Source organism: Bos mutus, chromosome 2 (genome assembly GCF_027580195.1).
Source record: "Bos mutus isolate GX-2022 chromosome 2, NWIPB_WYAK_1.1, whole genome shotgun sequence".
Lineage (NCBI taxonomy): Eukaryota > Metazoa > Chordata > Mammalia > Artiodactyla > Bovidae > Bos > Bos mutus.
The window spans coordinates 83,057,501-83,080,395 of NC_091618.1; the positions used below are offsets into that span (position 1 = coordinate 83,057,501).

General features: G+C 39.2%; 1 protein-coding gene across 13 annotated transcripts in view; it reads right to left on the reverse strand.

The window, feature by feature from the left end:
• Positions 1–22,895, reverse strand: part of GTDC1 (glycosyltransferase like domain containing 1) — a 429,626-nt gene that overhangs the window by 16,314 nt on the left and 390,417 nt on the right. For 12 of the 13 annotated variants that reach the window (XM_070389962.1, XM_070389968.1, XM_070389890.1 and 9 more), the window contains one exon: positions 13,808–13,917. The exons of the other annotated variant lie outside the window; for it this stretch is intronic. In XM_070389962.1, the coding sequence (XP_070246063.1) occupies positions 13,808–13,917 (110 nt within the window). The remainder of the gene's footprint in view (positions 1–13,807; positions 13,918–22,895) is intronic. 13 annotated transcript variants of the gene reach the window in all.

Here is a 22,895-nt window from a genome sequence, read left to right on the forward strand (position 1 = left end):
AGGTGAGATACATGGAAATCATCTTTAGGAAGTTGAAGTTAGCAGAAGCTTAAGGATGGAGCAGAGGGCAACTCTAGTCACCCCATGAGAGTGGCCAGAGGATGTGACTGGCCTAGATCATTGGTTCTTAACTGCCTGAGGTGGGACTTGGGGTTGCGAGTGGAGACAGATATTGGAATGAGGAATAAAATATGTTTTGAAAAAGCATAACTATTATACTCAGTTTTTACAATTAAAACTTCAAAAACTGTCACTCTGTGAAATCCCCTTGGGGACAGGGGTACAGGGATATGTACCCATTTAAAAAGCTGATGTGCCCTGATCACTAACATTCTTTCTAGTTGTAACCTCTTTTGGATGACTTTATTTTGTGGACAAGTATGCTAAGGCTGAAGGAGGTGACATGGCTAATCAGTGTAAGAACTAGAACCAGATCTTGAGCTTCTAAATTCCAGGGCAGTGTTCATTCCACTGCACCATGTATCTGTGATGGTTTCCATTTTTCAAATGTAACAATTTAGGCAAGGAGAGATACATCTGCAAAAACTCACTCTTTGCATCCAGATAGCCACTCCCTGTTGTGCTGCTTTCTGTCAGAGACTCCTGTTCTGATAGCCATTGCAGGAAACTTGAATTTGTAAAATAGTCAGGCTCTCCACCAAAGTCCCTTAGTGAGGCAAATTTTATTTTGACCATACCACACTCCAAATCATGACCATACATGACTATAGGAACTCAAAAAGATAAAACTCCAAAGCAACGTGTAGCAAACATATTCCAAGATCTCCTATCTGTCAATCCAAGTCACAGGTACGTTTGCAGCTTTCAAAATTAGCGTCTGTTTCTAATTTCTATCAATGTCTTGCCTTTTTCCCATTCATTATTTAATTAACTCATCCATCTCCTTGTGTCTTCCTCTGGTGTAGATTTCTCATAAATTTTAAGGACAGTTTATGAAAATTAAAGAATATTTTTCCTCAGTAATGTTTTCATAGCTATAACTTTTGAGAACAACTTCTTGAGAGATGTTTTGGGAGCTGTATTCTAGGACATATTATTTTCACAGTCTTCCCCCTGGTAGGATGGATAAATGATTTTGCCTTGAGAGTTGCATGGGATTTTCTGGTTTCCATGTAAAAGATAGATATTCCACTTACAGAAGCTGCAGGAGTAGAGTTCAAGCAGTTTTAAAGTTTAGGCCTGATGGAATGGTATGTCTGGGTGTGATCAGGGGAAAAAGTGATTCTCAGTGGCTACGCTGAACAATGGGAGTGAGCTGTTACCAGTTACTTGTGTCTAGTAAGTCTAGTGCGTCTCCTGGGGTTTCCCAGGTGGCGCTAGTGGTAAAGAATCCACCTGCCAATGCAGGAGATGTAAGAGATGCAGGTTCGATCCCTGGGTTGGGAATATCCCCTGGTGAAGGGAATGGCCACCCACTCCAGTATTCTTGCCTGGAGAATCCCACTGACAGAGGAGCCTGGGGGGTATGGTCCATAGGATTGCACAGAGTTGGACATGACTGAAGCGATTTAGCTCACATACACAGTGAGTCTCCAGAGCATTTGTGAGGGAAATGCAGCTGCACAGTTCACAAACCTTTCCTGAGAAAGGAAAAGAAAGACTCTCAAGTACATTGAACAGGAACTTCACCTTTGTCTGGGGTATCGGTGGGAGGTGGGCAGGGGAGCTTGCCCCTCCAACTGGGAGTGTTGCTGACTCTGAAACCCAGGCAGCTGTTTCTAAGAAGTCATACTCTTCACCTGCAAAGTGTCTTCAGGTCACTTATACCACCACCCTTTAGGGCAGCCAAGTGGCAACTGACTGTAGTGCACAGTGAAATGTGCTCAGAAAACAACGGAATGATGAAGGGTGCTGGGAGCAACTTAGGAGGGAAGGAAAAGGGGAGACACAGAAGAAGCACCACCGGAGTTGGGATTTTGCAAACAGAGAAAGGATATGCATGTGTCTATGTGCTGAGGGGCAAAGGAATTTCAACAATAAATAATACAAGGCATGGAAATGGATAAGTGCACAGATGTACTCAGGAGATTGGAATTCATGAGGGATTAGGTTGGGGTCGGGGTTCGAAGGACCTCATTTATTAACAGGAAATTTAAGTTCATCCCACAGCAAGCCTATGAGACATGTTCTTATTCTTGTTATACTATTGTGATTCTCTTCTTGGATGGGCTGGGTTTAGAAAGAAGACCAATAACAGTAAGTGGATGAATCAAATACCAAAGTGTCCAGAGGCCAGAAGACCAATATGAAGGGTTTGGAAGAATTAAGGTTCCAGAATATAAGGGTGTACATGCATGTGTGCTTAGTGGCCAAGTTTGGTCAACTCTTTGTGACCCTATGGACTGTAGACTGCCAGGCTCCTCTGTCCATGGGATTTCCCAGTCAAGAATACTAGAGTAGGTTGCCATTTTCTTCTCCAGAATATAAGGCCAAAAACTGGGAAAGAGGCAGTAGAAACAAGGATGAGGCATGAGAATTACTTCCATGGGATGTTCTTTGATGTGAAATTACTGAGTCACACCAAGGGTATAGAAACTTATATGGCTCAGGAAACATAATTTGCATTGGCTTCACCATACATACAGATATTTCCCCATTAGTTGGCCAGTCTTTGTTAGGATATGCCTTTACTTTTATTGTTTTGGTTAATGTAACTGCTCTCTCATGAATTCTTTGTATTTGTACTTATTTTATTAATAGAAGAATTAAAGTTTTTATTCCCCAAATTTGATTTAGCACTTATTTCTTCAGCTTATCACTATCTCTGTTGTTTATTAGTTGTGTGAGTAAAAGGCCAAGCCTTATGCTTGTCACACAAGAAGAGTTGAATAAGTTATTGTACTTTTACTGTGTTAATGTTTGTGTCATCTTTTATCTGTAGCATATATTTAAAATATATAATTACTTACACAAATAATTTGTTTTATTAGTTTTATTCCACAAACTTATTTTACTCAGTTTCCTGTTTTCACTTAAAAATATTATAAAGTTGGGATAAGCATATTAAATTTTGTTATGTAAGTGTGGTGGATGTTAATTTATATGCAAGCTGGGTTTACTTCTGAATTCTCTATTTTTGTCCCTTTCTCTACCTTCATGTTTTTGAATCTGTAAAGTACTCTTTGAAAAGTTACCCCTTCATATGTGTTCTGAATCTGGTAAGATGTGTTTTCCTTCATTATTTCTTTGTAAGTGATTTCTTTGATATTCTTTCCGCTTATTTCTTTATTTTGTAGGAATTTTAGAACTAGTCTGTGAGGATATATAAAGTGATATTTGGGCATCTTAATTGGAATCTTGTTAAATTTATAAATTATCTTAAGAGGTGCCGTCATTTCTATCTATTCTTTCCTGTCAAGAGCATATACGCATACAAGAGTGCTAAGTTGGTTCAGTTGTATCCGACTGTTTGTGATCCCGTGGATTGTAACTTGCCAGGATCCTCTGTCCATGGGATTCTCCAGGCAAGAGTATGGGAGTGGGTTGCCATGCCCTCCTCCAGGGGATCTTCCCGACCCAAGGATTAAACCTCTGTCTTTCATGTCTCTTGCACTGGCAGGCCAGTTCTTTACCACTAGCACCACCTGTAAAGTCCCAGGAGCATATATGTCTATACTTATTTTAATCTTCCCCACTTTCCCATTATATTTTGTTGTCTTCTTCAGCAAAGGATTGGGAGACAGTTTCAAATCAGATTCTTTGTAACTGACTTCCCCAATCAGTTCTTGGAGAATTAATGATATGCCTATTTCTAAGAATCATATGAAGGTGGCTCTGTCTGCAGAAAATCCACCTCAGATCCATGTTATTTCAACATAAATAATTTCTCTCAGCTATAAACAGAGGGTGTTACTGCCTATTTTACTAGCTAGTCACTAGATTGTTGTAAGGGTTATGAAATAATGTATTCAAAATTTATCTGAAAATGTTATAATACAAACAAGGACATGGTATCATAAAATGTGATTTTTAAAATGTTTTTGTTTCCCAGACATTAAGATTTTAGAGCAATGACATCTTCTCTTCTTGGTATTCACCATATGGTGCTAGACCACAGTAGGAACTCAGTTAATACTTCTGTGTTCAGGGGAATGAATAGTGACAAAATTTGTTTAAAAAAAAAAAGAAAAAGGAACAGGTTTGGGGAAACATATAGTCTAGAGAGAATGAGTTTATTTAATCTTACTGGCACATTTACTTCATCTCATATATAATCATATTACAATTCAACACTGATCAATATATTAATAGTTTTCCTTCTGCTGGGTCCCCCTGTAGCAAAATTTTATACCTTTATATTAATGTGATGTAAGTTATTTGTGTTTCTATTATTTCCTCCTTAGCGTAGCTGCTCTGCTGAAAATGAGATCATAGCTGGGAGCTGAATGAACAGGGAGATGGGGGGAGGGGGGAATGTTACATAATTATCTGACATTTGACTCCAGAGCAAAGGATCAGGAATATGCCAAGATCACTGTAATAACCATTGTCATGCCAGATACTAACCAGAAGCTTTCCACATACTGTTCTTAACCTCAAATTAAAGATGAACCAGAAGGAAGAACTTCTGTCTGACGAAACTGTAGTTCAGGTTCTTACTTTTCTTGTAGTTTTATCACCTCCCCACTGCCCATGGCCAAAGCTAAAACTCCTTCTTCCACAAAGCTGGGAAGAGGAATCCTGATGTAAGGCTTTGGCTGTTCATAGAACAAAGTATTTGGTTTAGAATTATCATTTGTGAGAAATTATTAAATATACAGACACATTCCATTGATTTGATATCTTAAGTATTTGCTGCTGCTTCTTTTCTTCTTCTTAAAACACATACACACACACTCACACCCCATCTCAAGGGCTAATAATGTGACCTTGTCATGAGAACTGGCCAAAGCTAAAATATTTACACTGTGAAGCTTCTAGGCTTTTTGGTTCATTTGTAACATGGAGTCTGATGGATGCTTTATGTGGCAGAATGACCTTTCAATTTTTGGATTAAAAATAATTAAAATAATGGCAAGAATGAACTTTTAAGGTTCAGCATCATTAATGTCCTCTTCAGATACAAAATGCATTAAAGACTCACTCCATATATAAACTCTGAAGAGAAGTTCATGAGTCTTATAATAAAAACCAGACAGTATTAAAAGTTTAGAAAGTACTCTCCCCCAAATTATGTTACTGTGCCTGAAATCCTCACTATAACTCACAAGAGGTGAGATAGGGTGGGTGGTTTTATTATCATAATTATTATTATCATTTCTCTTTCCCACCCATCTCCTCTTTTGTACTGCACAGATGGATTAACTGAGTTTAATCTAAAAAACGATAGGACCCAGTCCGAAACCTGCCCTTCTGACTTGAATTCATAGAATCACAGCTTCTCAACTGTGGCACCAACGACACTTTAGGCTGGAGAGTTCTCTGTGTGGGGGCTGTCTTGTGCAGTTTAAGGGACTGTCCTGTGTCCTGGCCTCTACCCACTAGATGCCAGTAGCATCCTCCCCTCAACAGCTGTAAGAACCAAAAAATGTCTCTGGGCATTGCTAAACATCCCCTAGGGGTGAAGGGCAAAACCACTGCTGACTGACACTGTAAGCTTTTCAAAATGCCATCACCATAAGTGATCATTAACTCCATTCCCACAGAGCCCAGCTCGACTTTGTATGGACTGCTGAATGGGACACAGGTGCTCAATGTGCCTGCAGACACTAGCTGAGCTGTCTCCAGCAAGAAGTCTATGAGCAGTACTCTCGTACTTATTAAGTTATTCATTCAACAGGGAAGACTCACCCAGATATCAGACCGAGACAGATATCTTGGGTAGGGAGCTATGGTGTCAACAGCGCTTTGCATCAGCTATTTCTGCTCTCTCCCATTCTGGGCTCAAAGCAGGATTGCGTTTCCTGGCCCGCTTAGTGTTGGGCAGTACTCTTCAACAAGTTCTGGACAAAGATTGGAGTGGAACCCTTTGTCACTTCTGGGCTTCCCTGGTGGCTCAGTGGTAAAGAACCCGCCTGTCGATGCAGAAGTCCTAGATTTGGTTCCTGGGTCGGGAAGATCCCCTGGAGAAGGAAATGGCAACCTACTCCAGTATTCTTGCCTGGGAAATTTCATGTACAGAGAAGCCTGACAGGCTACAGTCCATGGGGTGGCACAGAGTCGGACACGACTTGGTGGCTGAGCACGCACACACGCAATGTCACTTTTAGGCCAGAGCAGTAACTTGCTAACAAAAGAACTTCCCAGCTTTCTCTTCCACCCGGCATAGTAACAGGTCATGCTTGTGATGGTGAAGGCTTGGGTCTCTTTCTATAAGGTTAGGTCCCTGAGTGACCATATGAGTAGAAGACTACTGCTCACCTGCAATAAGTACATAGAATGAATAAAAACATAAGTGTTAACTGTTTTAAGCCATTGAGATTTTTAAGGCTGTTAGTTTAGCATAATTTAGCTTATTCTGATTGATGTAAGAGCTGAAATATGAGAACAGATTGAAAAATAGATTTAGGTTAAATCAAGGTCATTTATATGAAAACAGAAAATATAATATAGAACCATTTAGAGCTTCCTTAAGTCTTAGGGTTCTCTATTTTCGCTCACTAATTCTCTAATATTTGGAAATCATTTCAACAAAGGTTCTTATATACCTGATATGGTATGTAAACATTATTCTATTACATTAGACTTATTCTTCATTCATTCAAATAGTATTTATTGAACAGTAAATATATGCCAAGTATTATTTGGAATATCTTTCCACTTCATATTGTTTTTGACACCTTTCTTGTGATGAAGACAGATGGCAGAAAGAAGAGGGAGTTCACTCTAATGTCTGAGGAGTGATATATTTAGGAAATGAATCTGAGGCTTTGTGGGGGTTCTTTGTTTGTTTTTAAACTTTCCATTTGCATAGAAATTATTAGAGAAAATGGAAATGATTTCATATGTGTAGCCAGGAATTTTCCACCATTATCACCTTCTGCTTTCTTACTTATAAAATAGGGATAATTTTATGGTTTCCACTTAGAGGATAATGGCAGAAAGGTGGACTGACAAGGTTTGAATTGTGGATTGAAAACTGGATGGATGTGTGATTTCAGGCAAGTGACTTAATCTCCCTGTTTCTTACTTTTTTCAGCTGTAAAATGATACAACCGAGCTTAATTTACGGGGCTGTTGTGCATTTGAATCAGTTCTAATGAGGTGGATGAAACTGGATACAGAGTGAAGTAAGTCAGAAAGAAAAACACCAATACAGTATATTAACACATATACATGGAATTTAGAAAAATGGTAACAATGACCCTATATGTGAGACAGCAAAAGAGACACAGAGATAAAGAACAGACTTTTGGACTCTGTGGGAGAAGGCGAGGGTTGGGATGATTTGAGAGAATAGCACTGAAACAAGTAGATCACCATATGTGAAACAGATCGCCAGTCCAGGTTCGATGCATGAAACAGGGTGCTCAGGGCCGGTGCACTGGGATGACCCCGAGGGATGGGGAGGGAGTTGGGGGGAGGGCGTTCAGGATGGGGGACACATGTACACAAATGGCTGATTCATGTCAATGTATGGCAAAAACCACTACAATATTGTAAAGGAATGAGCCTCCAATTAAAATTAAATTAATTAAAAGGAAAAATAGAAGGCAATGCACAAGGGGCTTCAAACAGTACTTGGCATGTTTTAAGTGCTCTAGGAACTGATGAATAAAGCACTGGAGTTGGACTACTTCTGTGATGCAAACATCACAAAAGATATTTTACTTTATTCACCACTTCAACCTAAACATCTCGTTTAGTACTTGGCATAAAACATACAAAACCGAGACTTCCCTGGTGGTCCCGTGCTTAAGAATCTGCCTTCCAATGCAGGGGATGTGGGTTCAATCCCTGGTCAGGCAACTAATATCCCACATGCCTTGGGACAACTAAGCCCAAACACCACAACTAGAGAAGTCGGCGTGCTACAACTACCGAACCCGAAGCCTGTGCTCCATAACTAGAGAAACTCCCGTGTACCACAATTAGAGAAAGTCGTGTGCTGCAACAAAGACCCAGCACAGCCAAAATAAAAAAAAAAACAAAAAAACAGAAAAACACTTACTGAACACATATAGGAGTAGGGATGAGAGGACTGACTCCTATGTTCTACTCCCAACCTTGCAGCAATCTACTACTGCCTGTCTCACACACTGTGCTCAGCTCTGAGCACTTGGAATAGTCACTGTCCTAGGTCATGCTCCTCTTGTAAGATGAAAGGATGATACAAAAGAGCTATAAACTATGTAGCTATAAATGAACTAGAATCAATAATCTTACTCTATCACATTTTTCAGAAAAAAGGATGATAAAAACCTTGCAACAACATAATTGGAAAACAATCAACAGTATGAAAACTCTACAAAGTTGCTCTACTGTGGTTTTAATATTTTCAAAAGGAATTTAAAAGAGATTGCTGCATCAAAAAGGGCAGTAAAACTCATTGGTGCTAATGCCATTGCTCAGAAATATGTTACCTTTTCCTACAAGCTCTGTGGAGAGGGAAGGAGAAAGAAGTTGAATAAGGAGTAATTAATGTACACATTTTCAAGTAGAGTAAGAATAAGTCCTGGAGATCAAAAGAATAGCATAGTGGGGACTTCCCTGGATGTCCAGTGGTTAAGACTCTGTTTCCATTGTAAGGGGTGCAGATTTGATCTCTGGTTGGGAACTAAGACCCCAAATGACCCATGGCCAAAAACAAACAAACAAACAAACTCTATGCATGGTGATAATTACACAATTCTGTAAATATACCAAAAATCATTGAAATGTGCAAGTGAAGCAAGTGGAGTGTATGGTATGTATATTATAATGGAATAACAATTTTTTTTAAAGTACAGCATAGTCATTATAGTCAACAATACTGTATTATATACTTCGAAATTGCTTGAAGACTAGATTTTACATATTCTTATCACAAAAAAGAAATAATTATGTGGTGTGAGAGGGGCCTTAGCTAGAACTACACTGATGATCATGTTGCAACGTGTAAATGTATCAAATTACCACACTGTACACCTTAAATGTATACAATGTTATATGTAAATCACACCTCAAGGAGAAAAAGAGTAATTAATGGCCCTGCTGTCATGTATTAAACCTGTCTTGGTTTTGCTTGTGAAAGACAAAATTTGACCCACAAACAGTATAATCAAAGTGATTTAAACTTTCAAAGACTCAGTTTTTCCATCTATCAAATGGGATAATAATACATACTCCGCTGGGATTATCATGAGCATTACATGAAATAACTCAGCAAAGGACCAAGTAAGTAGCAAATATCTGCTTCTATTCTGTCAACAGGAGCAATGAACAGCGTAATAATAACTATTTTTGCAATTATTTACAAGAAAGCCACTTCCTCACAAATGTTAACAGTGTCCAGAGTTATTCTTCTGGCTGATACTGCATAGTTTCAACAGAGAGAAGTTGGTGTTAAAGTATGGGTTTTAGATATGCTAATAGGGCACCTGGAAGAGGCAGCAGGCAAAGAAATGTATACCTGCTTTTGTTGTTGTTGCTGTTTCATCACTAAATCCTGTCTGACTCTTTGTGACCCCCATGGACTATAGCCTGTCAGGCTCCTCTATACCTGCTAGGTAACCCTTTGTGTGAAGTGCTAGATGGTGAGTTGTGGGAAAAAATGTTTAGAGAAACACTTGGGTCAGAAAACAAGAAAACGCAAATGTAGCATAGCACAGTGGTTAAAAATACTACATAGTTATGTGACCTCACTTAACATCTCTGTACCTTGGTGTACCTCCGTACCTTAGTGTAGTTTCCCCCACTAAGAAAAATGGAGATAGTAATGCTGAACAAGACTGCTAAGAGGTTAAAGATTTAACATTTATAAATGGCTTAGAACAATGTCTGAAATACACCAAGTGCTATATTAGTGCTTGTCAAGCCCGAACAGTGATGCAAACAACTGAAGTTACACGAAATGTCCTGTTAGGAAACCTCTGGAATAAAGACTGCAATGTGGCCATCTAGGAGCACAACCTGGAAAGCCATCAGACTCATTCATCAAGCCAACAACCCGCGCTCTTCTCACGTGCAAGGTGAAGGGCTGCAGCCTTAAAGAGCTGATTCACATTGGACGTGACAGATGGGCCAGAGGCGAAGGCAGAAGGGAGTACCAGTTGAGACTGGGAGTAACAGAAGTGTGTGCATAGGTGACAGGACTCTTCCTGTGGTCATCCACAGCATCCCACAGTGATCCACAGCATTCATACGGAAGTGTCTCCCCAGGGCAGGGCTCCCTGAGGCGCAGGCTGCATCCTGTTCACCGTGAAATCCCTCTTCCAAGGTGTTCAATAAGTATGTGTTGAGGTCAGGCCAAAGTGAGTAAAAGATTGAGCCTGTAATTACTGAGCACTCAGTTCTCAGGCCCCTAATTGCTTCCCATCCCACTTTCAATCCCCACGATGCTGCTCTAAATTGCTAAACGGGTGGGAAGGGAGAGCTATGATTCCAAAAACATGGCCCTTTGAGGAAAAACCTAGTCTTCTTTGTAGTGGTGGCTTAAAATTACCCAACAGTGAAGCTGGCTGAGAAGCCCTCTGCTTAGTGGTATTCTCCAGCCACTTTCTTCAGTTCATCCACAAACATCTCAATACTGGCAAAAACGAGACTGAAATCACCAGCTTTGCAAATAAGCTGATTTTTTTCTTCCTTCTTTCTCGACAGCCATCCATCTACCAAATTCTTTTCCGTGTTTTCCTTGAGAATCTCTCTCCTAACAGCCCTCTCACTAATCTTTCTGCCACCAACCACCACACTGATGCTGAAGCTGAAGCTCCAATACTTTGGCCACCTGTTGTGAAGAGCTGACTCATTGGAAAACACCCTGATGCTGGGAAAGACTGAGGGCAGGAGAAGGGGATGACAGAGGATGAGATGGTTGGATAGTATCACTGACTCAATGGACATGATTTTGAGCAAACTCCAGAAAGAGCGGAAGACAGGGAAGTCTGGTGTGCTGCAGTCCCTAGGGTCACAAACAGTCGGACATGACTTAGTGACTGAACAAAAACAAACCACCTCACAGAGCCCATGCTTGGATGTCTCTGCAGTCTTACTGTGATTTTGCCTACATATCACTGCAACAGAAATCCTCCTAAAATACAGGTTTCATCATATCTCTTTCCAGTTCAAGACCAAGGCTCCCTATTTTTTACCTTTACCTAACCTACTTTGCCGGAGAAGGCAATGGCACCCCACTCCAGTACTCTTGCCTGGAAAATCCATGGACGGAAGAGCCTGGTAGGCTGCAGTCCGTGGGGTCGCTAAGAGTCGGGAACGACTGAGTGACTTCACTTTCACTTTTCACTTTCGTGCATTGGAGAAGGAAATGGCAACCCACTCCAGTGTTCTTGCCTGGAGAATCCCAGGGATGGGGAAGCCTGGTGGGCTACCGTCTCTGGGGTCGCACAGAGTCGGACACGACTGAAGCGACTTAGCAGCAGCAGCAGCAGCAGCAACCTACTTTGCAGATCCTCCATACTTTGGCTCTACCCTGTCTATGTATTACTTACTTACTAACTTTTGTATGCAGAATCTTCTATTCTACTTAGGGATCTCATAGCACTAATCCCTGAAATTGTTCTCTCATTTCAGTATAGTATCTGTAATATTTGCTTCTCCATGCTTTTCCCATGTTGCTTCCCCTTTTGGGATCCTAATCCTAATCCTCTGGCTATTCAAGTGCTAGCCCTTCCATTAACATTCTACTCTAAGTAAGCCACATGTGTCAGTACTCATGTATAATTATATTGTCCTGTGTTTCCCTTCCTGTTTCCTCTGCTTACGCAAAACTGTTCCTTCTTTAAGAAAACTATAAATTGCTTGAAGGTAGGAAGTTCACAGTATTTCTACCTGTTTACCCAACACTCACTTACTGAGTTCCAGCCTTGTGTCAGGCACTGCACTAGGCTTTGAGGAACACTGATGAATGAGATGGTCACAACCTTTGTCTACCCAGCACCTATGTTCTACTTTGTGTTTGTGTGTATGTGTGGCAGTGAGATAAGAAATTTCACATAATTATATGATTAGAAACTAAGGAAAGTATCATAAGGTAAAAGTATAGGGTGCCATGAGACCATGATAAAGTTTCACACTGAAAGAAAATACACCTGAGCTGAGATCAAATGAATAACAAACAAATAGGCAAATGTCGCAGAGAAGGCAATGGCACCCCACTCCAGTACTCTTGCCTGGAAAATCCCATGGATGGAGGAGCCTGGTAGGCTGCAGTCCATGGGGTTGCTAAGAGTCAGGCAATACTGAGCAACTTCACTTTCACTTTTCACTTTCATGCATTGGAGAAGGAAATGGCAACCCACTCCGGTGTTCTTGCCTGGAGAATCCCAGGGAAGGCGGAGCCTGGTAGGTTGCCATCTCTGGGGTCGCACAGAGTCGGATACAACTGAAGTGACTTAGCAGCAGCAGCAGCAGCAGCAGCAGGCAAATATCCAGAGGTTTAAAGAAGTTTGGAAATTTAGAGGAACTAAAAAGAAGCTGGTGTCTACAAGTGCAGGGGGCAGAGGATGAGCCATATCAGATGAGGCTACTGAGGTACAAGCTCGGTGTACTTCCTCACATCATACCAGAATCACAAAGTACTGGCTAAGTGAGGGTAACGTTTACATGGTCCTTAAAGGAAATGGCAACCCACCCCAGTATTCTTGCCTGGAAAATCCCATGGATGGAGGAGCCTGGTGGGTTACAGTTCATCGGGGTGCAAAGAGTTGGACACGACTGAGTGACTAATACTTTAAGAGTCATAGAGCATGATGATACGAACTTTCCTTGTCTGCATACTTGGGGTTTGGGTTTCCCAGGTGGCTCAGTAGTAAAGAATCTGCCTGCCAATGCAGGAGATGCAGGTTCCATCCCTGAGTTGGGAAGATTCCCTGGAGAAGGAAACGGTGACTCACTCCAGTATTCTTACCTGGGAAATTCCATGCATGGAGGAACATGGTGGGGTATAGTCCACGGAGTTGCAGAGAGTCAGACAAGACTTAGCAACTGAGAACCCACTCATGCATACTTGGAGTTTACAAAAAAAGTTGAATATCCAAAACTTAAAAAACATGAACATTTAAGACCTTAGAATGGTGGTCAAGATTCCCATCTTCTGACACAGATATGCTCAGTGAGGATGCAGGGTGAAGGAAATCGTTCAGAAGAAGCTCCCTATGGCATTAGGGATGAGAAGACTTGCTGCTATCAGCTTCAGATTTCTGTTTGCTTTCTCAAGTAATTAAAAAAGCATGGACCAATGACAGCTATGATATATATCTACTCTGCTTTACAAGTTTGATGCCAAAATGCTTTACACAGGCCACCTAACAGATGGTAATGTATTTCAGCCATTACCAGAGAGAGTAGGATTCAAACCAGTGACCCTGAGGTGAGAGGTTGTATATCCAATTACAAATTCCCACTTTCCTTAACTATTAAGATGCCTAAAGCAATATATTTTATTTACATCAAGATGCATTGTATAAACTATATTTGATAAAAGAGATGACTTCACGTTCTCAACTTAAATCAAAGAATGCTTACTTAAGTATTTTTTTAATTGAATCACACTTTAATGCCATCGTATAATCTTTTGGTTAACAGTGCTCATCTTGATTATTCTAACAAAGGGAAACATGGAAATTAATACTTAAGTTGTAGAGCTTATATCATCTATAAAAATACACACTAGAAAATACAAGAGAGATACCTGGGACATCTGTGAAGGTTTCTCCAAGGACAGATACGTGGAAATTGAGTCCTAAGTCCTTAAGATGCATCAATACCTTAAAAAAACTCTCTGGATCTTTATCATGCTCCCTGGAAGTAAAAACACAAAATATAACTTGTGATATCTTAGGGCATGTATTAGGAAAAGAGTTTTCACTTCTCATAGGCTCAATTCTTCTCCTGGTCTACTGTTAGGAGAGCCTCTGGCATCAGAGCAGAGATCTTCCCCCACCCTTATACTGTAGCATTATTGTTGTGTGTGTTCATGAATCTAACTTTGTCAGGCTCCTCTGTCCATGGGATTCTCCAGTCAAGAATACTGGAGTGGGTAGCCAAATTCTTCTCCAGGGGATCTACCCAACCCAGGGATTCAACCTGGGTCTCTTGCATTGCAGAGAGATTCTTTACCATCTGAACCACCAGGGAACCCCTAACTTCTCTATCATGGATCGAAATTCAGTCCTATCAAAGTTTTAAGGTTCTGCAGCTTTTCATTCAGGAAGAAATGTATCACGTTTTTCACATTTTGGGGTTAGAACATAGAAAGTCTGGGCTTCCTGGGTGGCTCACCGGTAAAGAATCTGTCTGGGATGCAGGAGACACCACGGGTTCGATCCCTGGCTTGGGAAGATCCCTTGGAGGAAGGCATGGCAACCTGGCAGGCTACAGTCCATAGCGTCGCACAGAGTCGGACATGACTTAAGTGACTGAGCAGGCATGCATAGAAAGTCTAGCGTATTTTCCTTTCTCCTAAAATGGTTAATATTCCACTTAACACAGGTTTTTAACAAAAGAAAAGATCAGTCTTCAAACGACAATTCTCTACTGATCATGAGAATATACCAAAGATGTTTTTCATTTCCGTGAGTCTGAATACCTCCCTCTCACATTTACTGAGTTTCTTTGTGTCCACAAGGAATACACAATTTAGGGAGTGAGATTACAGACTCTCTCACTAATCTCTCATTTTAAATAATTGAATGGAGAATTATAAATACATCAAAAGGGGGTAGGCCTGAGTCTAAGTCTGCTGAGTATTAACTTAGGAGTGGAGGTTAGTCAACACATAAAAGAATAGTAATAAAGATAATTCTTTCATTTATTAGAAGCTTTGAAAAACATGGATTATTTTTGTTTGTTTAGCTTGTCAGTCTTCTTTGTAATGACAGAATGAGAGGCTAAAGGACACTAAAATTAAAAAAAAAAAAATTCAACAATTCAAAAAATCACACTAAAATGGAATGAGTTATTTTTTACATTCTAAGGTGTGAATATTTCAGTATTTCTTGCAGTTAATTACACTGTTTTAAATTATCTTATTTCAGACAGATGTGGACCAGATGTCTTCAAAATATTTGCTTTTTTATTTATAATTCAGAATTTAAACTTATTTTCTATATTACAGAGGAATAGTTATATATCAGCAATTGAATTTCTCATTTACCAACTAATTATGTAAAATAAATCTGTAAATTGATCAAACTGCTATATGAAATATGAAAATTACATCATTCAGGAAATCTCATGAAAAATGACATCTGCAACCCTAAATGTGTTAATTCACAATTCAGTCAATATTTTCAGTATCAAGAATTAAAACAAATGCATCTTCTGATTAACATTTTAAAACGGCATTTATAATCTCCTGGAATTGTAAGATCTTATAGAATTAGAGTTCTGTAACAATTTATTTTAAGCTCTGTATCTCTCACTTTGATTTGCTTCAAATAACAAAGAAAGCAGTGGTAAAATGTTCATTGCTTTTTAAGATGACAGGTATTACATACATGTACTATTGGGAAGTTTTGGGGGTAATTTTCGTATATTCTACTGCAATGGGCAAGAACAAAGATTTTAAATATTTAAAGAATACCCCATATGCTATCTTCAACCACATCGATCAAATAGCTGCCACCTAATCTGTAACATAGGTTATTTTACTCTGGAAATACTTAGATGAAAAGAATGGAAACAATATAACATATTTTAAAGAGGGAGAAACACTACAGGGAAATTTAGCCACTCGATTCTCTAAATTTTTCATTCTGAGTTACAAAAATTTTCACTACGGTTCCTTAAGAGAATATCTATTCTAAATATTTTCTGCTGCTTGTTTGTTTGTTGGTTTGTTTGTTTCGTATTAAAATAAAAGTAGATGCAGTTTGGAATTGGAAGGATGTTTAATTGGGTAGAAGCTGTAGTTCTTAAAAAATTCCAATGTGAATATTTTCAAAGAAGTAGGATCCATGAACCTATATTTTCAGTGTTTCTATACAAGATAAATGCATGACAATCCTACTGTATTCTTAAGACATTTTTTATAGGTGGAAAAAAGCTTTCATATTCAATAGTCACTTTGCATAAGAACACAAAAGAGATTTGTATAGATCCCCTCTCTTTCTGTTTAAACTGTAATATATAGATGAATGTAAGGTGAGATTTTTCTTCTGCATAATTATCCCTCAGAAAAAGAGGCATTTTATCTAAAGTCCTTATAAAGTCTCTCATAATACCAGGCACTCTCTCACTTTATTTTTCACAAAGTACAGTTTAAGGCAGTTGCCTTAAATCTAAGACGCCAATTGATGAGAATTTTCAATAGTTTTAGCAGTCCTTCACTTGATGGGACTGGTAAAAACAGAAGTCAAGGAATTTAATATGGAGTTAGTAATTATTTTGGGAGATATGACTTAATAATTGAAAGTACTGTTGAAAACAAGTATTTTAAAGATCACTAAAAAAAGTATCAGAGTAAGTGGTTACTAGAGACCATGAGTAGTAAGTGGGCTTTTAAGCTGGAGGAAAGATTTCCAGGGACGGCATCATATATTCTCACAATCTTGTACCCCAAAACTACTTAGACTAAATTCCAGATGACAGGTGGTAGAAACATACCAGCTGCCTGAAAAGGTGGTACCTTTCTGATGTCAAGAATGCATGGGAGCTGAACTAAAACTGCTTCATGAACTATAAGGTTGAGAAAAGAGAAATACTTGTAAAAATACTCTATGCATGATATGTGTTTTAAAGTATTATTTATGTCTAAATTAGTGCAATACATATTATAAGTAGACACTTGACTATTTCATCTATATCTTTTTCAGTTTACATAGTCAATTCAGCTGAAGTTTTCTTGGTTTTCTCTAGACAAACAAGAAGTTGCCTACTATTCAGAGGATCATTAAAGACGTGAATGGATATTTAACAGCCATATAGCAAGGCCTGGATATATCAATGGCAGATCTCAATATATTCTGTCAACAGAGAAAATCATTGCAGATATCCAATGAATTATTCATTGATCTTATCCTAGCACCCATGATATTAATGAGCCCATTTAGTAGAATATGTGAATCCGTCTCAAATTCTTTTCTAAGAAATCTAATGTGAAATTCTCATACTTATGATTTTAGCGTAAGGCATGAAATATAGGATGGAGGATTTAAAAATATTTTAAGGGCCCCTTTTTGTGAACAGCTGACAAGATTAAACACATTTTTATAATATAGTCAATTCTCTATAACCACATTTGTAGACTATGTATTCCTAAACACTCTTCTGCTCTTATCCACTGTTGGTAGTAATATAAATTGCAACAATATTTTAGAGGGCAATTTGGTAATGTACATAATAAGCCTTGAATTATACATAATTCTTACTATAGTAATTCCAATTCTAATTCCAATTAGAAAAATTACTCTCTGAAATAAAGAGATGCATAGAAATTCAGTCAAGGTAAGTTTTTAACAGCATTGTTTATAATGGCAATGATCTGTAAACAACCTAATGGGATGATAAAGAAATATATTTTGAGACATACATATGATACAATACCATGCAGCCATGAAAAATAATTTTGCAGAAGTATATTTTTTGACGTGGAAAATACTGTTAAGTAAAAGGGAGGTGATAGAGTACCAGCTAAACTATACTGAAATGTTAACAGGGTTTATGTGTAGGGGATATATTATAAATGTCTTTTTTTACTTGTTTTCTATCATTCCTTTAATAAATCTTTTTTATATAAATCATTTTAAAGCTTTAAGGAATCACCTCTCTCTAAGATTCTGCCATACAATTGTATTCATAAAGGTTTTTGCCTAACTCTGCAGCATTTTCAGTATTTATAGTGGTACATTTACTCACTGCCTGTGACACTTCCATATTTGACAGCTGCCCATCAAGCTATCTTGATTCACCATAAAACATTCTAGAAGATGAGTCAGAGTCCAAGTCTCCCAACAATTCCCACATTCTTGACTAGGTAAGAATGAAACAGTCTGGCTGGGAACGCATTCCTCCGCAGCCCAACTATGGCAGAAGAGACCAGCACAGAATATTTCAGGCTTACTGGAAGCAGCAGATATAGCAAGAACAGCTTTTATTCCCAAATATTATTCAGAACATTTGAAAAGCATAAACTGTTTCCATGTGTTTTTTCTTCCTATATCTGTTCTCTCTCTGTCGCCTTTCCCATTTAGTTTTTTTAGAGCTAAATTTCTTCTTATTCTTAACATTCATTCAGTAAATATTTATTGAGGATTGCTAAGTTCTCCATACTTGTCACTTATACTCAACTGTTACCCTTTCCTGTTTTCCCACATAACATTATACTTATTGAATGCAATCACTTTGATCTAGTTCCTTGCCTTGCCTGGGAAGAAACCTGGCTCTTTTCAGATGCCATAGCTTTCCCATATCACTCTGGATTGAGAGGTCCATGAGGAAAAGATAAATGATGCCTACTTTGTTTACTACTAAGTACCTAGTGCCTTGCTAGTGGAAGGCATTCCTTGTATGCATCAATATCCAGTTCTTCTCTTCTTCTGGGCACACAGAAGACTCCATATTCATCCCCTTGAAGTAGGAGAGGCTACAGGACTAGTTCTGACCAATGGATTGCCAGCTAAGTGATGTGTGTCACTTCCAGGCAGAAATTTCTAAGAGCAGTTCTGGACAGCACTTTCTCTGTTGTAGTGATCCTTGAAGAGGTCTTATATCAAGACAGTTAGGATAAAAGACTGAAGTGATCTGGACTGCTACATGGAGAAGAGATGCCCAATAAAGCCATCTAAATAAACAGCAGACTTCTTAGTTAGTGGGAGAATTAAACTTCTGTTGTGTTTAAGCAAATGAGATTAAGGGGTCTTTATTACTTCAGTATAAGGTGGCCTATGCTGATTAATACATTATCTGTGGCATAAAATTAACTGCTTTAAAAATATCTGTTGAATGAATAAAGGTGTAGGAAAAATGATTTACATTTGCAGAGCTCCTGCTGTGTTTAGGGTCCTATACTAGGCACCTGATCATAACCTTAAAGCCTCTCAACCAAGTGGTCATACAAATATAACTATTCCTTCATTCACGATCACACAGAAGAAATTGCATCTGCATTTGAAATCATGTCAAATTACTCTAAAGTCATTTTCTTTCTTCTGTACAGTTTTCGACTTCTTCCTTTCTTTCTTCCTACATATAAAGAGAAGGAAAAGAGAGCTGGTACCTTCAGTCCATGGTATTGTTTCCAGATCATCAAGCAATGAACAATTCTTAGATTGCTACTTGAAGTTAAAACCCACTGGATAAGATGTGGCAATAAGAAAATGGGGGAGTAACATGGGATTATATGATCTCTCCAACATCATGGTTTCAAATTTCTTCACCTTTTCTTATACCCTCCATCTTTGCTTCCTTGTTATGAAGTACCATGTTACTTTCAAATTCAGTCCTGTGTTCCTTATTCCAAAACATAAGGCTTCTGTCTGCCACCCTGTGCTAGTTGTTATGATCACTTACCTCTCTATTATCCTTTGATTATCCCTCTATATGTCTGCCAGCAATGATCAGTTTTGGCTTCCTGCCACAGGTGCTGCTTCTGCTTTTAATATGGTGCTTTGAATAGAATTCAACAGATAGTCTTATGAGGCATCAACTTCTCCACCTCTCCCTCCCTCTGATATCCACCAGTGCCTTCCTTTCTCTAACTCCACCAGCCCTTTCCACCATCATTTAGTTACAGGTGACTAGAGCCAGGAATATTCACTATGGCTTTCTCTGAATGTTATTCACACTGCATTCTGCCCTTTACTTTCAGAGGAAGAATGAAGTGTACATTTCAGAGAGAAGTGGCTCTGCCACTCACCAGAGATACGACTATTTATTTGTATGTTGTATAAACTTGCACAGCCTCAGTTTTTTCATCTTTAGACAGGGGTAAAAATAATATCTACATTTAAAATGTTGTTAGGGATGAAGTGCCTGGTACTTTGCAGGTACACAATAAACTCTCATTCTCTTCATCTTTGGTATTTGTGGCATTTCAATATTTTAGAAATGCTAACTAGTTTAGTCCATCTCCCTGCCATCCCAAAATATTCAAGAAAATAAGATGGTTATGTTCATTACTTTGGGGAAGGTATGACCCAGAGGAAAAGCCTCCTAACCCCGACAAAAAAAGGGAGAGTCTTTTTGGCTGGTCACAGGAGCAAAAGCCTTTGCAGAAATGGTAAGGGCTTCAGACAGGTACAAGTAGATAAGTGAAATGCCATGTGAATGGAGCATATACCTTCCTGCACCAGGTCAGTGTTCCACCTCTAGACAAGAAAAATGGAAGACTGATGGGGCAGACTTGAGGAGAACAGAAGTGTGAGAGTCCTCGAGCCATGCACTGCACTTCGTGGGTGAGGCAGAAGCATGACTCCAGACAGTGAATGTCTAAGGGTATGCACACAGTACTGGGGACATTTGTGAGAGACCCGGGCTGGATCCCTGGGTCAGGAAGATCCTCTGGAGAAGGAAATGGCACCCCACTCCAGTACTCTTGCCTGGAAAATCCCATGGATGGAGGAGCCTGGTAGGCTGCAGGCCATGGGGTCGCAAAGAGTCGGACACGACTGAGCGACTTCACTTCACTTTCACTGAGCCATGCAGGCATCAACTTGGAGCCAGGATTTCCTTGAAGGTCATGGAAAAATCACAGAGCTACTGACAGACTGATAGAAGCAAGGGGTCCCTCAGCAGTGGCCTGAGAGAAATAAGGACCAGGAAAATGGAAGACAGAGAGTCTTGAATGGCTTGAGCTTTCCATCACCATATTGAAATGGGCCATTGTACAGAAAGTAAGTCACAGAAAAATACAATTCTAATTTATGCATATCAGGGTTTCAAGCCATCTGCACATTCATATTCTCATCTTTCCTTTCAAGAGCAGAGGCAGAGATGTGTGCCTTTCCACATCCAAAGTCTGTTAGAGCTCTAGATGTTCTACCTTGTATCTTCTTGAGAAATCTGCCTTCTCACGGTCAGTTTCCTTCCTAAAACCTGTGATCCTATTCCTTCCTCCACAATTTCTTCATGTGTATCTTGGGCATTTTTGAGCTATCCTTTTGACCTGACACCATTTATCGACAACAACAGTTCCAATAATATACTCCTTCTGGGTGACTTTTCACAGATCCTTTCATCTTAGAATACTAGCTACATCCTCCTTTCTTACTTCCTGGGTCTTTCCTACATCTTCGCTACCATTCTTTCATTCTCTTAGATGAAAATGCTCTACAACAATACTAATACCCACCTGTGTCCACCTTCATTCTCATTTCATATTTCCTCCTACATTTGATACGACTGACTTTCTTAGAAGCAATCCTAGCTTGGTTTCCAAATAGTGTATTTAGACTACAACCTAACGACCTCCTCAATGAAATCTTCCCACTCATTCCATCCAGCAGGCCACCCAGTGAAAACCAAATTCAAGGAATCATTTTTCCCAGTAGGTCTCTCAACATGATTCCCTTTTAAACCTCCCTCTGCTGAAAGTCCAGACCCCCCAGGTTTCTGCTGAACAATGATTCCCACTCTTCCTGGATATTGTAGACAGTAATTTCATTCAGCTGTCTAACTTGTCAATGACCTCTCTTTTTCTACAGTTTTTGCCAGAAAGCCCATAGAAACCCATGACTCAAATAACTGGTCTGCCATGAAGTGTCTTAATTAAGATAAACTGGGTCTTTCCCACTCTGGGGATGTTACTTAGCAGCTACTGTTACACATACTTTTAAACCATCACAATGTATGTAATTACTTCCTCTCAGACCTGGGAGTTTCTATGGACCTAAGCTCTTTCCTCAACTCATTACTAAGTCCTTCTGTTTCCCTCTGTAATAACGTTTCTCCTTGTCAACTGTGGTGACCTGGGCTGTAATTTGAGACTGAGTAATCATTTAGATTTTCTTTTGGACTATAACATTTCCCTCAAGAGATATGTAGAAAATACATTCAGCTCTCAGTGTGCGTGTCTGACTCTTTATAACCCTATGGACTGTAGCCTGCCAGGCTCCTCTGTCCATGGGATTTCCAAGCCAAGAATATTGGAGTAGGTTGCCATTTCCTCCTCCAGGGGATCGTCCCAAACCCAGGATTGAACCTGTGACTCATGTTTCTTCTGCATCGCAGGTGAATTCTTTACCACTGAGTCACTGAGGAAGCGCACATTCAGTCGCTTACTGGTTATTCTGAGAACTACTCCTGTAGTAGTGAACTTTCTCTTAGGAGAAGACTAGGAAATTCTTTGACATTATTGAGAATTGTTGTGTTTCTACTTCTCATAAAGGAAGATGCATAATTTTTTTTTCCTGCTTTACCCTGACTTCCAGGAAGCTTACAGTTAAGTTTTCACATGCTCAATCTCAGCATCGGTCAAATGGAAATAACAGTACCAAAAAATATAATAGAAAATTTGAAACTCATTGGATGAGCACAATAATAGGATATGGCAGAGAACAGAATCAGTGTTCTTGAGGTAAACAGAGTTTACCCAATGTAAACAACAGAGAAAATGGACAAAAAGAAAAAATAAGAAAGAACTGAACCTCAGGGAGTTGTAGGACAGGAACAATTTCTTACAACTGTGTGTGAATCTATAATTATTTCAGTATGAATTTCAATGATAAAAACGCATGTCCATTGCATTAAATTAAAAATAATTCTGAAATATATGATGTATGCACTGAAAGCCCCTGTTTTCTGATTCTCCTGATTCTACTCCTCAAACGTAAGCACTATTA